Genomic DNA, 17,044 nt, shown 5'->3' with positions numbered 1-17,044 from the left:
GATCTCCAAGTCACAGTTGCCTCTAATGGAGCTATGATTTTACCTTCCAAGTTTGTTTGCAAGACAGAAGGGATAGCAAGAGGAGAAATACCTTTTGATGCTACTTTTCCTTAACTACCTCAAATCAACTAGATATTCCCAATGAATTTACAGACTACAAAAGTACTTGGAATTGTATGCCCCTTTACATACTTCACAACAGATGCTCTCTCACAGAAAACATCATCGTGGTATAAAGTATTTCTGAAACAAAGAGGCAAATTTTCTATTGATATAGCAAAATAGGACCTACTCACAGGAATAAACCAAACACTACTTAACTTGAAAACTCCTAAATATTGCATATTCTGAAACTGGGAGAGGCTGACTCTGTTTAAAATGGATATAAAATATTTTTAGTTGGTTGGTTTTCAGCCACAACAAAGAAAAGAAACTGGTGTGAACACTGAATAAAGTTCCATATGTAGAAAGCCTGACTAGATTAGGGGCAGAACTCAAACACAGAAATAATGCATTTTACTCTTAGCACTTTTCCTAGAGTCTCTCATCTACTGTGATAAATGGCCCTGACCACACTTCTCCTGTAGTAGCAGAAGCAAAATCAGATAATGTCTGCTTCCACTGCCAAATGCCTGTGAGCAAGATCTGCTACAATTTATTTTCTCTTCCTGTACAGAAGTAGTATGTTCCTTTAACATTTGAACTGCTCCCACTTAAGCGATACAAGTTAAGTTTCCTTTGTAAAACCACATTAAAATTCACAGAAATTGTATTGCCAAGTTGTATTAGATAACTTTATTTCTTTCTTTTTCCTGTTTTTCTTTAAGCAATCAGTGCTGTTATCTCACATTAGTTAACACTTTTTTTGTACAGATCAAGTTAACTTACTTCATACTAGGGACGACGGAGGCAGTTGGAAGAGGAGGTGAAAGCCGTGGAGGGACATCATATTCTTCATTTACCAGGTGACCATTTGAAAAGATCTAAAAATTGCAAAAGTGTTACAATGGGTGTCTCCTGCTGTTTATCATTACAGATGTTCATCAACCAGGTATTACAAAACAGACCTTAGGAAAACTGTAGGTAAAGGCTTTCCTAGCTTTTCACACTACAGAGCTATTATCCGGAGTGACACTCTCCCATCTAGAGCTGTAGGACACATTAGTTTTAAACTTCATCAAAGGAGAAAGTTCCACAGCACAGTTACGAGATGAACTACTCCATTACAGCTGAACTGCTTCGGGGAAAATTAAGATTTTGAGTTTGCACACTAACCATAGTGAGAAAGATGAAGTCAGTACAACAGGTACAGCACACTAAGCATTAATGTTTTTAAAAACACTGTTATTCAGTGCCTGCCAGAATCCTATCTGCAGGATTGTCTTCCTAATTCTTGGCTTTTACCAATAGCAAAAAGATTGTTTTACAATTGATATATGAATCAGGGATTAAAATTAAATGTTTCCCTTGTGAATGTGCACATGCCTGAAATGATAACTCAGAGTTGTCGGTTGCTCCATTTAACCAAACAGCTTAGATCTGTCACCTGAAGATGGCAGTTCAAACAGGATTTGGTTAAAAATTACATATGTAACCTCCAGACAACAGCACTTCTGCACCAAGTGGTTACTCTGATATGAAAAGTACTCATTCCATCACCTTCAATACTGCGCCAGACCACAACTGGAATGCTACAGGAAAGTACGATTGAAGATATAAACCCAGTATGCTTTTAAAATCAGATTAAAATCTATAGCATTTTAATCAGCAGCATACTTGTAAGTAGAATTTTGGTGGTTTGCCCCAATTCTGATAAAAGAACATTCTAACCATATATAATATTATGGACTTCCTAAGCACCTTTCATAATATATGTTGATGTTCTTCACCAATACGTATAGAATTTCCATTATGTACTTTCAAAATAGCCACAACATCCATATAAAAAAAAACGGAGATAGAAAAGTTAAATTGTGACCTTGGGAAAAACAAATAGAAAGAAAAGGTGATGATTTCTAACTACTGTGACTTAACCACAAATCCATCCTTCTTTGCAAAAGCTATGTAATCTTCAAGCAAAAAAAAAAAGAAAAGCATCTTTGAGTTAATCTGTTCTATGAATAAATAATTGAGCTGCTTTAATAAAACTGATTAGAGTAGAAACAGGAATTTTTTTCTTAGGCCATCACCACTTGATCTTCTTTCAAACCTAAGCCTCCCAACTGTACATCTTCTTGCAAATTGTCTGACACTGCCTAATGCCAGAACTACTCCCTCAATGCTCTGCTCCACAGATTTCTTCAATTAGCATATAGACACAAACCTTCAGGGTTTTTTTAATAGAAGAAACAACACTTATTTTAGCTACGCTAAGCAAATGGAGGACAGGGAGGTGATTAGTGGCAGCCAGCATGGCTTCACCATGGGCAAGTCCTGCCTGACCAACTTAGTGGCTTTCTATGACGTGGTAACGGCAGCAGTGGACACAGTGGATGTGATCTATCTGGACTTCTGTAAAGCCTTTGACACAGTCCCCCACAACAACCTTCTCTCTAAACTGGAGAGAAATGTATTTGGTGGGTGAATTGTTCAGTGGATAAGAAACTGTTTGGATGGTTGTTTTCAGAGAGTAGTGGTCAAACAGCTCAATGTCCAGATGGAGATCCATGACAAGTGGTGTCCCTCAGGGGTCCATACTGGGACCAATGCCGTTTAACATCATCAATAACACAAACAGTGAGATCAGTAAGTTTGCAGATGACACCAAGCCATTTGGTGCAGTTACCACACTGGAAGGATGGGATGTCATCCAGAGGGAGCTAGACAAGCTGGAGAATTGAGCCTATGTGAACCTCGTGACGTTCAACAAGGCCAAGTGCAAGGTCCTACACCTGGGCTGGGGCAATGCACAGTTTCAGTACAGGATGGGAGATGATGTGATTGAGAGCAGCCCTGCAGAGAAAGACTTGGGGGTGCTGATTGATGAGAAGCTTGACATGAGCCGGCAATGTGCGCTCACTGTGCAGGAGGCCAACAGCATCCTGGGCTGCATCAAAAGAAGCATGGCCAGCAGGGTGAGGGAAGTGATTCTGCCTCTCTCTTCCTCTCTTGTGAGACTTCATCTGGAATACTGTGTCCCGTTCTGGAATCCTCAACTTAAGAAGGATATGTTGGAACAGGTCCAGAGGAGGGCTACAAGGATGATCAGAGGGCTGGAGCACCTCCGATACGAGGACAGGCTGAGAGAGTTGGGCTTATTTGGCTTGGAGAAGAGAAGGCACCAAGCAAACCTTATAGTGACATTCCAGTACCTGAAGGGGGCCTACAAGAAAACTGGAGAGGGACTGTTTACAAAGGCTTGTAGTGATAGAACTACGGGCAATGGGTATAAATTGGAGAGAGGCAGATTTAGACTATGCATTAGGAGGAAATTCTCACCTATGTCTTGGGTAACCAGAATGTCTATTATTCCATCAGCAAATGTATACACAATCTTGGCCTAAGACACTTCCAAAGTGTACCTGAGATGCTATATAAATATATTACAGCATATAGTGCTGTATTATTATCATGCACTGTAACTGTATGAATAATTTGCTAAAAGAATATAGGAAATCTAGGATTTGCTCTCCAAGCCATTATGTTAAATGTAACTTAGACTCTAATGTACTACTGCTTTACAAATCACAGTATTTAACAAACCATTTATTTACGATGAGCTTATTAAGTAGCAAAGGGAAAGATTTGAAACCAGCAGATTAACACTGACCAATATAAACAGAACTTTAGCCAATGTAAGACAATGCAGCAAGAGGGTGTCAAATTAGGACTCAACACATTCGGCTCATTTCGTACCTTAGCACCTTCTGCGGGCAGCTCATGACGTCTATGTTTCCTCATAAATCCTGGATCAGAACTTATGCGGTTGTGCCTTCCATTTATATTTGAAATTGCAGTCAGTCCTGGTTTGGGAGAAGCATCACTCCCTATTCGACATCCTACCAGCTGATTTGTCCCAAACACATCTCTGGGGCACCAGCCTTCAAGGGGCATTGGCTGGTCTCTAGAAGGCACGCTTTCTGGATGATGCAGATGTCTGCTTATCCTATTGTCTGGTGGAATCGGAGGGGGTCTTTCCGGTGGGGGTGGTGGAGGATCACGCAAGGGAGGTGGAGGTGCTGGCAAAGGTTTGTCTTGTTTCCTCACCATACAAGGGGAAGACTAAACAACATAATAAGTTAAAAAAGGTTACATGTAGGTACGCATAAGCCTCATGATCAAGTATGGCTTTACTATTTGTAATTGAGATATTTTCAAGGCATAATAAGAGTAGTGGCCAGTAAGTTACATAGTTATGAGTGTCCAATCTGTTTCAATTGCACTTCAGTTTTTCTGGTAGCATATTTAAATACATATTCATGTTTCAAACTAGCTCATCTGGAAACAACCTTTGCCAGAGAACTTCCTTTGTTAGAACTAAATGTATTATAAATGGTGAAATTATGATATACTTTCTAAAATTATGAGCAGTAGTACTAAATAGCTGAAAAACAAGCTACCAAAAGGAAAACTTGGAACTCTACAGCTACCCATATAAGAACACAAATCTGATAAATCCAAACCATTTTAATTAGGATAGAATTACTAACAATAATTACTATTTTGTAGTAACTACTATTACTACAAAATAATGCTCAAGATAGGTGTTTATGAAAGATGTTTCTCTTTCCACCAGCTACTGTAAGAAATACAGGGAAGATTACTTGCATTAGAAGGTATAATTTCCATAGACTCTGGTAAGTCTGCATATTATTACCTCTTGAAGAGATCAAGGCCATAAAAAGTTTTGAAGTAAGAAGAGCATTTGCTCTCACTTCACATGTTTGCCCACCATTATTCTTCAAGCAGCTCCTCAATAATTTACTTAGATTGAAAATAAAGTTGCTCTCCAGGTCTATTCATATAAATAAGACAGTATATTAAATAAAGGGGTATTTAATTCAGCTGCTAGTTAAGAAAAATAGATATTCTCACTGTCAAGGCAGCAATAAAACAGCTAAATCAAATAGTTTTATAATAGCTTATAGTTACAACTATACTTACAATTTTCCACTGTAGAAAAAGAAAAGAGTATTTTTTTTCCAGAGAAAGTTTAAAGGAAACCCTCAGCATTTTCAAAACAATGTCATCAAAAAAAAAAAAGTGATATTAATGGTATTTCTGATTTTCTGGGTTTTAGAAGACATTAACTTTGTAAAAATAGTCTACTGCAAAATTAATTTGTAATGGACGTACCAAATGTTTAGCATATATCCTCAATATGTTACAAATTTCCTTGCATAATATAGAAAGCAATGAAAGACAATTAAAGAAAGTATTCAAACTCTAGTCTTTCCTCTAAACTACAAACTACTACTATCTTAAAAAGTTGTTGATTTTCAAGCTTTAAGTGAAAACCTGACAAAATAAATAGGGTACTTCATACTGGATAATTGTGAGCAAATAGGTTTCAAGCCATGTTTTGAACTTCCAATTTGAATTCATCATCTAAGAATCAGAATTTAAATCTAATTTGCCCTCTCTATACGGCAATTACAGCAAATTATCAACTTGTAATAGAGAGCAACAAAGACAGTATTTTTTCTCCTTCATGCTTATTGATTCAAAAAATCATTAACTCTTTAGTATCATTTGTTTCACAAAATGCAGCATATAATTTATTGCCATAGAATCATTATATTTTTCCTTTAAAATTCAGCCCTAATATATGGCATTTAAAGTTTTGAAAGATGTGTCTCTGCACGTATTTTTGTTGTAAGGCTATTGTGCAAATTGAGCATAAATCACCATCAGAACACAGCATGTAATTTTAATGAGATAGTGATCTTTACATTTACCTTCAGGAAACTTTCATTTCTACTTATTTTTATGAATTGAGGTTTATTACACAATAGATCCATTAGAGTAATGTATTCGAAATTCTGACCATAACCAAGTGCTGTACAATCATCAGAAAAACAGAGGTCACATTTGACCAACACGTGTAGCTATAAACATCTGAGTATGTAAGGTATTATGCAAACTGACAGGCACCTGCCAAAGTCAACTGAAGGAGATAAACTTAACCAATGTAGATCTAATCTAAAGTGTTTCTAAGCTACAAGGAATTCAAGTTCTTTTGGACAGAGACAACTCCTGAAAAAGAAAACACACAGAGAAAATTTCATAATAATCTTCCAAAACAAGCAAGCAAGCTCACCTTGAAAACTACCAAAAGCAATTTCTCAACATTCATATACAAAGCTTTCATGGTTCAGTAAGACTCACCTTTGGTGATCCCGTCGGGCTGGCACATGGTGACCGTGCTACTCCCTTCTGAATTAGATCCAGACGAGGCGGTACAGGTGGAAGACTAAGATGTGGGATTTGCAGGGGATCTGGAAGTGGTTTTCTTCTTTGTACAAGAGGGGAAGATCCTGGGGAAGTCACTGGTGAATTTTGCCTCTCATTGCACTTCAAGACAGAAAAAGAAATATCACTAAGTATTTACTTGATGATCAAATATACAACTCCCACTCCATCAGTGAAACACTTGATCCTTTTTAGGTATACTAGGTAACAGTCATTTATCACAATGGACACCCTGCTACTCTTAAATTAATAGACAGTATAGGTGCTCAGCCTAAGAGAAAGGCTACATGTTGTTCTGCTTCAAGACTAAAATCCATGTTAACTTGTGATGAAAATAAAAGAATATATATTCCAGTAATTTGTTTAAAAACAAGCAATCATTGTCATACAAAAGGAAATAATCACAAATGTAGACAAAGATTCTATTGCAGTACTGTTATTCTTGAGAACCTTTTTATTAATATAGAGTACTCCAGCTAAATTGGTATAGATGACTTTAAGAGTTGGACAGTCCATCACATTGCCTGTTAGCTACAGCCCATTTTCAAATCATACATCCATAGAAAAAGGAGTCTTCCAAAAACTTATGAATTAAAATCATCAGCAAGCAAGAAGGCAAAGCAGTTATTTCTTTCCTCATTTATTTACTGATTTATGATAAATCTTTTTAGGATAATTCAGTTTATCACTTAAGCAATATCAACTGAACAACACACACATGCTTAACATCCTTCCCAAGTGACAAATGGCAGTTTTTTTTTTTCTTGACTTGTCTTTTCGAATTCATCAGAACCAAAGGTTTAAATCCTCAGTATAGGCCCCACATATTTCTTGCAATTAGTTCCTGAACGTCACCTGGCCAAATTTTAACGAACACAGTTTAGTTGCTCACATAAGTCAGCAAAGTTACTTCTTTGAACCCACTGTATTTGTATCAGTCCACTGTAAGTAAACTTGGATGTTGATGCTGTTCTGTGGTTTCCTTGATAGTACGGATGAGTAGCTAGAAGACACGCACATCAAGCATCCGTCTCAGGCCACTTGTGCACTGAGGCATCCTAGTATTCTTGCTATATAACTTGCTTACAGAGGCTAACAACCTGTCATTTCCTTAACAGTATCATATAAAATTGCTCACAAAAATACACCCATCTCTAAGATACATCGCATTGATGAAAACTTTTCCCCTCTTCTCATAAGCTTTTTCTCATCAATGTTATACATCCTGGTCCGATCCTTGTCATCACCCTGGGAAGTTCTTTAACAAGGTGAGTAGAAAGCATTGCCTTTCTTTAAATATAGTGAGTACGTAAAAGAATCTGAAAACTTAATAAATTCAAAAGTAGATTTAGGAAAAGGATTTAGTATATTGACTCCTTACTCAGTGCTTTGTGTACTACAGCTTAGTTTAATATTCTGTTCAATACAATTGCAATTGCTACCAGACTTCCTTTAGAAACAGAAGCCACCACAGTATTACTGGATAACATTGCAAGGAAAAATTAAAAAAAAAAAAAAAAAAAAAGAAAGAGGTTTTAAAGACCTAGAAAGCTGAAGCCTAATTCCCTTACCAGAATTAATTTTTTTTTTTTTTTTTGGTGATACTTTGAGTCTTACCACTTGGAGTATGCATGTAAACTCAGTGTCATAACTACATATTCAACTTCAAGAGATGAAGCAAGTCAGGATTCGTACTCTTCACGGCTACCAGAGGCAACCTAGTTCCTCTTTTCAATGAAGAGGTGCTCTTGGTATTCGTATTAAACGATATGAATACAGTCCTTAAATTTTCTGTTTGCTCTAATTGGTGGACGTTCCTGACCTGAACTGGAAGACCATGAGAATAAACACATAAATGCTTGTGAAGTGTTTACCCTCTCTGAACATTATGGAAAGGGAACTAGCTGAATAACTAAGCTAGATATGTATCTTGCAAGCATGCCTACACAACTATAATTATAAAATCACTATAAACTGAATGTCAATTCATTTTCCTTAGGAGAAAGCATCTATCAGTTACGTGCCATAATAAACATTGTATCATTTGACAGCAATAGTTTTCAAAGTTTAGTTATACCTCCACCAAACATTCTAAAAGCCAAGAGCGACGTTATATAATATATTCAGTACTTTGGCTTCAGCAGACAGAAAATAAACTTATTACCCAAATTATTTGAATAGAATCAAATAAGCAAGTCATACCTCCAGAAAGATATAATTATTTAAAAAAAAAAAAAAAAAAAATCTAAGTCTTGTAGAAAGTTTCTATGTATTATGGTGTTGCACAACATACTGTCTCCATCAGCAGGGATAAACTAAGAAAGAGTTCTGGATGTAATGGGAGTTGGAAACAACAAGAAAAATAGGAAATACTGAAAACAGAGTACTGGACAGGAAACACGTCTGGAATTTAAGTTGTTCTCACTTGCCGTACCGTCACATTAATTAACAGAACTTCCCGAGAGAGCAACCTGACATTCTCAAATGCCACACTGCACGTAGTTGTAAAACCCACAGCTAAGTGAACAATATCATAGTGATAGCATTTTAAGAATACGCATCACTGTTTCTCTATGGTGACTTTCTCTTACACGGTTCTGCTCTAAATAATCACTAGGCAAAATAATATGCTCTTCCCTCAATGAGCCCACTAGTCCTATCCATGCCAGACTTCTTTTCTCCAGCCATAACAACAGTCCAGATTCAGCAAAGACAGAAATCATGGAAATATTAACATTTGAAACCCAGTGAGGACCGATGCTATTTTCAGATTTATGGAAACAAGTCACTAAGAGACACATCTAATATGTAGCAGGCAGTAACAGAACACAAAATAATATGAAAAATCATTTTATATGTCAAGATTCTTAAAACCTAACATGTTTTTAACACTGTTAAAACAAGAGATTTAATTTACGCCATAAACTTCTGGTTCAACACATATTTGGTATTTAGCTGTCTCTACCCACCATATTCCATGGACGGTAAGTCATTCTGCCAAAACGAAAAGGAAATTTTTCGCAGTAGTAAGCGCGTGAAAGGACTTCAAGTTAAGTTTAAATCAATGTCTTGTTCCAAAATAGCAAAATAATCTTTCAGTCCTTTGAACTACTATTGCCTACAGCCACAATGCTATCACAACAAGCTGCAGCTTCAGAGATTTCAAAAAGGGAACTGATGATTGACTAATAGGTTAAAAAATAACTTACAAGGCTTAAAAGGAAAATAGCTGCAAACACCTGCAGTTTTTCTCCCCTATAAGGAAGCTTAAGCTGTATCATCACTTGGTGCTGAAGAGAGAATGCTTTGCTGGGAGAACCTAAAAATTATGATTCCTTGTTTAGATCTACTGATACTTAAAATAAAACAAAACAAGATATTCCACAGTAATAAACAGGTTTTCTTTGGCATTCAATATCAGATTTCCATCATGTTTTCATTAGAAGAAAAACATGTTTTTCCTGTCTACTCCATCCCACCTAGACAGCTGCATCATTTGATGTTTGTTGACAGTCAAGCCAGTCAAGCCAACAACATGACTGCATTTGTTGCGGATGCCAGGGTACTAAGGAAGTGTATACCAACTACTCCTTGGCAGACTACCTAAGGACAAAGAGATCTGACATTTTTCTGTTTGTCACCTACTGGAGATTTCTGTGTATTTTCTATTCACTGGGAATAAAAGAGCAATGGGAGCAGCACAGTGACAAAAAGATAAATCGAGCAAGCAATTAAGACAGAAACTAATACAAATGAACTGGCAGCAACAGAAGACAGGCCTCCAGTGTACAAAGGGGCTCTGCTACAAACACACACAGACCTGTGCAATAAAGATGTAATTAAGGGAAAGAACACAGACTCCTTCATAAAACCACCGACTTCTTCTGGTTGGCATGACTGCTGCCAAGTTAAAAACAGCTGAGACTTACTTCACAATTGTACCGCAGAGTGAACCATCCTTGTGTTATTTAATAACATAAATAGATTACTGGGTTATACTGGTATCAGTTTGCCTCTAGTGGTTTTGAATTCAAGAATAAGCCTGCTTCTGACATTGATTACAATTTGAAGGTTCTTCTGACGGAAATATTAAGAGTCAGGTTACTGAACTGAGAGATTTAGCTTCAAATGCCTTTCTGCCAGATAAGCACATATGAAAACCGTTGTAAACTCTAATCTTAATAAGCGACTGACTGAGGAATATTATCCTGACTGTTAATGTTCTGCTGGAGAAAACTCAGTAATTTATAAGATGCATAATAAGACCCATAAGAAGGTCCAAGCAGACCTATGCTATAAGCGTGATATTCATTTGCAACTAGTCCCCTGAAGTTCCCTCATTTATAATCACATGAAAGTAACTTACATACTTGCTATTTCTTGTAGGATTAGTTACAACCTAGACAGATTAGTGGAACGTGGAGTTAAAAATTTGTATGAGGATATAAAGTTACACCACTTGAACACTGATGGCTGTAAACATTTTTATACAGAAAGGTTTATTCTTTATTTGATCTTTCTTTTGCTAATCTAACAAAACATATGCGAAGCAGGGAGAGGGAGTTACAGCTGGGAGAGTCAGCACCACACTAACTGCCCAAGGAAAGCGGTAAAGTACATTTTAACTAAGGGAGGCATAGTGCCTTCCAGCATTTACACCTCTTTCAAACAGTATTAACTGAGCAGCTAAGGATTCTCTTTTTTAATACATCCCCACAGATCAGATGTACAATTAAGAAAGAAGCTATACGCATGCATGAGTAGAGAGTGTACAGTGAAGAGAATGCCTGGCTAAATATTTGAAGTCTTTTTTTTTTTTTTTTTTTTACACACTGCTGTATTTTATATGATGAAATTAAAAACATGACTACTATGTAGTACATGTCTTTTTCCACTGCAAAAAAAAAAATTATTAAATAATATGGAAATGAGGGAGAAGATGCAAACTCAGAGTCTCCTACCTGAGAGCCAGGGTATTTTGTCACAATTTGTTCAGTTTCATCTACCTCATCTCCTGGAAAAAGCCTAATCATGACAAACAATGGCTTTTGGCTTTGACGATTTCTTATAACTATTTTAAAGTAACAGTGTGAATCAAAGTCAAGTTTTGGTGCATTCAAACAGCTAGGAGATTAATTCCAGAGAACCCAGTAACTGCCCAGACAATGTAACTTAATCTAGTTTTAAAAGAAAGCACTTTTAAGAATGCTAATTCACTCTATGCTATTAAAAACTTCATAGTCTCCTATATTGCTACAGCCTTCCTCTATGTTTTCCTGTAATATTATTTGGATCAAACAATCATCTTAGCACTTATGAATTAACAATTATTTGCTCTTTACAATAACTCCTGCACTACACATTTTCCTTATTTTCCTTCTTTCTTTTTAAAAGAAGTGTATCAAGTTACATCTTGTACAAAGTAACGTGACAGGTATCTCTTAATTAATTGGGACAATAGAATATTAAACATTACAGAATAATAAAAATAGTCTACTAGAGACTCAGATGCCCTCTTAAAAAATAAAAAAAGCGCCATTTTTAATATTTACCTGAGCCTGTAATCTGTGTATTTTTTAATGTGCATTTCATAACATTGTGCCTGGCTAGCACAAACGTTATAGAGCTAAGAAAAGGAACACTTCAGGCAATAACTGCATTAGCTAATCTGATACCATGGGGCTGGAAATTTCTCATCGATGAGACAATTAACAGTTCTTGCACCAACCTTCATCTTTCTTTCATAAAGAAATATCAGAAGACAACTTGGAAACTAAAAAAAATAACATGCTTGATGAGGCAGATAAACAGACTAATTGCAGTGGGTTTCTCTAAAGCCTCTGTTACAGCTGCTGCTGACTCATACACAACACCTAGCAAGAATGATTCATTTTTCTTGAAGTGGATCCATTTACCCGTTGCATTAAAGAATGAGTAAGTAGCTTTGTGATTACTCTTTCCCTTAAAGTGATTTCAAGTCTGAGGTCCCTCAGGGACTTAATTCAGATACCTCTTATAGTTTACAAGTACACTTCAGAAACAGAGTAATAAACTACAGAACGGGTATTTTTCTGATATCCAACATATATTCATAATTCATGCAGGTACAGCGGGTGATAAAAAAAATATCTTCTTTATATAAACTTTGACGACAATTCCAAAAAGTATTTTTCAGCTTTTCATTTTGTCAGGGAGAGCTCACTTAAAACCCACTCAGACCCTTAATCAGTGATGAACCTGACTCTATGTGTGCTTCTAATATAAACTTACTGCAACTACTGTTTGCACTATGAATATATGTTCAAGTCCAAGCCTCAGATCTAGTGAAAACTACTACTAACAACTTAGAAACAACCTAACGGTGCCCTTCCCATAAGGTTTAAAGGACAATAAGGATTGATTTGAATGTTACTGCAATACATCGTGAAGCCCTACAGCCGTTTTCACCAAGACTTCATGTTCCCGGAATTTTCCTGTTCTAGCAAGTATAACATCCCAGCTCACTACAAGCCAGATGTGCCACAAGATTTTCTCAGTCCAGCCAGATGATTTGAAACAAAATTGGTCCATTTGATTTTCAAGAATTAACCACTTTATGCTGAGAAAACATATGACAATCCTTGTAATAAAATAAGAATTGAAAAAATTGTTCATTGGGATTAAAAAGTAGTAACGGCATCAGCGATCTGGCTGCAAGAACAAAATTGTCTTTAACTTCCACTGTTTCAACAAATCAAGTGACTACAACACAGCCATTATGTAGTACCACGTTCATATTAACAACATTAACAAGAAACAAAAGAAAAATTCAAGAAGGCTAAAATCCTACATAATGCCATAGAAGAAAGAAAAAAAAAAAAAGGGATTTCTTCTAGCAGGCTCTGACTATTTGGCAGGAAAAAGAAACAGACAAGGTTGATAAAGGTATTACTAACATTAAGTATAAGATGTGGCCAATAGCACCACTGAGCAGCCACTGGTAACAGTTTTAAGAAGAAAACAGCAGCTGAAAAATCACCAAATGACCTGATAATTCAGTACTTTAAAATAAGGACTTCAAGTGGCTAACAGAGTCAAAAGTGCTGTTCCTGAACTTCAAGGATAATCAGTAGATTTCATTCACTGAACAATTAATGACATAAAAATAGCAAGCACCAAAGCACTCAAGCGCTTGGTGGATCCTGAAAACAAGACTTCTTATAGTAAAGCCTATTGTTCCTTCTTTCGATAAAAGCATAATGCATTTTTGCCTTATCATGGAAGCGATAGTGCTATAAAAGCCCATCAATTCACAGCTATCTCACAGAGGTCAGGCTGCAGACTGCAATTTAAGTCCAGGCAGGAAGGATAAACTGTTCCCAAGAGTAGGCCATGTTGTATTACACAATACAAGAAGGATTCATATGACTTAAGAGGTTAGGAAGGGTATCAGAAGTATATTAACTGTCAGTACTCTCAGATATGAGGGTGAAACATTTTTTGGTTGGTTTTTTGGATTTTTTTTTCTAAGCAAATATTCTTCCAGTTCCTTATCATTGCAAGATGTTACAGATGTTACAAGCTAATTATGCAATCTAGATGACCTTTGTAAAAAGATAAAATACAGAAAATGCACTGTAAAATTCAGTGTTGCATCATCATCTATGACAATATCTATTCCAGGCTAAAAATATAGTAGTGAAAACTAGCATCATAAAATAAGCTTTTGTTAATGATAGTGCTTATTTATCAGTGATAAAAATCTCTTGTGACCGAGAATTTAATGTAGCACACTTTCAGAATAAAAACATACCAAACCACAAAGTCACTATGGATAATCTCAGATACACTTTTCCTGCTAGAAGTACCTAATACTAAAAATACAGGGGAAAAAAAAAATAATCATAGACAACTCACATGGAACATTATTAACACCTACTTGTATGAAATACGAATTAGGTTCCAAATCACCTTTACCAAGTAGTAATATTTATATCCTATTTGGAAACTTGAGTTTAATCCTATAACATTCAATGCATGTGAATACACACATGCAGTAAATTAGTAATATCTTCTGTATATATGAAACTTTTTGCTCCACAAAAATAAAAGTTCGGGGAATTGTCCATGTAGCATATTTTTGATAAGAGTTTCAGCTGATGCAAATTGCACTATAAACAGAGTTAATTTGGTTCATGTTGGCTGAGAATCTGGAACTTTTTTTTTTCCTCTTCTTTCCAGCTTCAGTATTATTACTGCAATATTGATACATTTTGTATTTTCAACCTGAGAACTGTTCAGTGAGTTGCCAAAATGTAGAGCGTGAAGAGCAACCTCTCATTGTTTAAAGTTACAGGCAGCTTCATTTACAAACATATAGCTTTATGTGTTGTATAGTATTTGAAAATTTACCTTTCGGACTGAAGCCAAACGATTCATCATTAAGGACTCTTCTCTATCATCATCGTCATCCAAGTCCAACATGGGCATACTAAAGCTGTCAATAATACTGCAGCACCTGGAGTTTTCATCCCTTGGATCAAAGGGATCCACAATGATTGGTTCAGTTCCTTTGATTTCACAGCGGCAGAAAGGACAGCCCTGGCCATCAGATTCCTACAGAAGACAAAAAAAAAAAAATACAGATTTTTAAAACTAAAAATAGAAGTAATTTTAAAAGGTCTTACATCTTTCTACACAAAAATGCTCCTAACAGGTCTCTTAAGGGCTTCTAAGGCAGCACTGGAGTAAACAGGAAACAGATTAACAGATATTTAACTATAGTAAAAGTTAAAATGGCTACACTTTCAAAGCCTCCTATCCTCAAAAGACTAAGCTTCATTTAAAAATAACTAATCAAAATACAACTCTTATTTTGGTGCTTTGTCCCAAAATCTTAATTGTCTTAGCGTTACAGGTCAGAAAGTAACACCTCACCTTTCAGGATTACAATTTTCCTATTTCTTCAGAGGAAAGAAGGCAAGGTGTGTTGACAGAGATAATGCATTTTATTACATATTTTTATATTAAATATAAAGTATTAATTTTTCTTTTAAGTTAAATAATGCAAATGAACTTTAGAGACACAGCTCTTATTCTGTGAAGAGTCTATACACAGTCCATTGCGGCTGCAACATTACCATCATTCAGTGATACGCATATACAACGTCTAAACATTTTTTTACTTGCTTATACAACAAACCAGGACTTTACTACATTTTCAATAAACTATGTAAAATAAGGAAATATTTTCACATGTTATCAGAAACAAGAAGTACTTGAATTTCAATTTTTAAGTGGTATAATGTGTTAAATAAGTAGCCGTATATCCATTTGTTTTACTCTTTTCAGAAATATTTTTTTCCCTCATCAGAAGCAATCAAAAAGCCTTTGAAGTAGATTTCAGACTACTAATAAATAAAAATATCAGAGAGAAGTCTTTCAAGCACTTATAAAAAAATTTCCCATTAAGAGGCATTATGAAGACTTAAATTTTAAAAAAACAAACAACAAAGCAAAAAAAAAAAAGAAACCAACCCACACCTCAATGAGCCCCAAAGCTTCGAGACATCAAAATAATTCCATCTGAATTCAGAAATCACATTGTGTTGTATTTGCAGTAGACAGACAGCTAAAAAGATACAAGCACCAAAACTAATTCTAAACAAAATTTCTGAAGTATCATCAAGCAAGCACAGTTTTTTGATTTTTCAGATGTAAGGACACCTTTAACTCTTCTCTAGTGTTATTTTTATCTTGACACTTGCCAGTCTTACTATATTGACATATGCTTTTACAGTTTGAGGAAGAACTGCATCCCAAGGCCAGATAATTACAAAGAATATCTCCTGACAACAGCCATGTCTATTTGCATGGTTAGTACTGGATTTTCATTTTGTATTGAAAGATATACGTAATCTACTTTAAGCAGTCTTGTATCCTACTTACAAAGGACTATTCCACATCACTTATTACTCCAGAGTACCTCCAAATCATATGGATCTGCTAAAGCAATCACTGTCTAGTGAACAGAAGTCCTTCATTACTAAGAGTTCTTTAGAGTTTCATTTTCTAAGAACAGCCTTATAGATAGGGCACAGATATTTGATTTTCAAGGCTTCCTTTTATCTGTGTTGTCCAACAGTTCTATACTAGCAATTTTCCTCCTTTCTTTTCAAAAGCACTAAGTTCAACAAAATATACTGGGCAGCCAATGACAGCAGCAGAGACTTGGATTCAACAGTATGACTAGAAGTGAGAAATTAAAATGGAGATCCAAGATGAATCCATGTTTGTCCTTATCTACAGAAAGCTTATTTAGAACACAGAGTAGCTTATAATGTAGCAAATATGCCCATATGCACTTAGAATCCAGACCAGACATGTAGTTTTTAGACAAGAACAAATTTCTGTGAAAGAAAATGACATTTTACTCCTGTTGCATAATACAAAAAGGAAACAAACTAAATCTTATTTGACTTTGAGCTCCATAGAAGTGAACTGCTCTGCACTACCCTTAGCATTCTATGAAGATCTTATGTTGCTTCCTTAACCTTCTCTACTTAGTGAAAACATCTGTATTGGACCTGTTCAGGCATGTCTAATGAGTCATTATGAGTTAAATACTGATCCAAGAGAAGCTCACAACAGTTGA

The 17,044-nt window shown here is 35.8% G+C and overlaps 1 protein-coding gene across 6 annotated transcripts in view; it reads right to left on the bottom strand.

Moving 5' to 3' along the window:
* Window positions 1-17,044, bottom strand: part of CBLB (Cbl proto-oncogene B) — a 131,436-nt gene that overhangs the window by 22,357 nt on the left and 92,035 nt on the right. For all 6 annotated transcript variants that reach the window (XM_054086418.1, XM_054086443.1, XM_054086428.1 and 3 more), the window contains exons 10-13: window positions 14,803-15,006; window positions 6,328-6,513; window positions 3,856-4,221; window positions 889-983 (exon numbers count right to left, since the gene is read on the bottom strand). In XM_054086418.1, the coding sequence (XP_053942393.1) occupies window positions 889-983; window positions 3,856-4,221; window positions 6,328-6,513; window positions 14,803-15,006 (851 nt within the window). The remainder of the gene's footprint in view (window positions 1-888; window positions 984-3,855; window positions 4,222-6,327; window positions 6,514-14,802; window positions 15,007-17,044) is intronic.

This window comes from Cuculus canorus, chromosome 1, assembly GCF_017976375.1.
Source record: "Cuculus canorus isolate bCucCan1 chromosome 1, bCucCan1.pri, whole genome shotgun sequence".
Taxonomy (NCBI): Eukaryota; Metazoa; Chordata; class Aves; order Cuculiformes; family Cuculidae; genus Cuculus; species Cuculus canorus.
The sequence above is the reverse complement of the archived record's forward strand: the minus strand, read 5'-3'. Positions and strand labels throughout refer to the sequence as shown.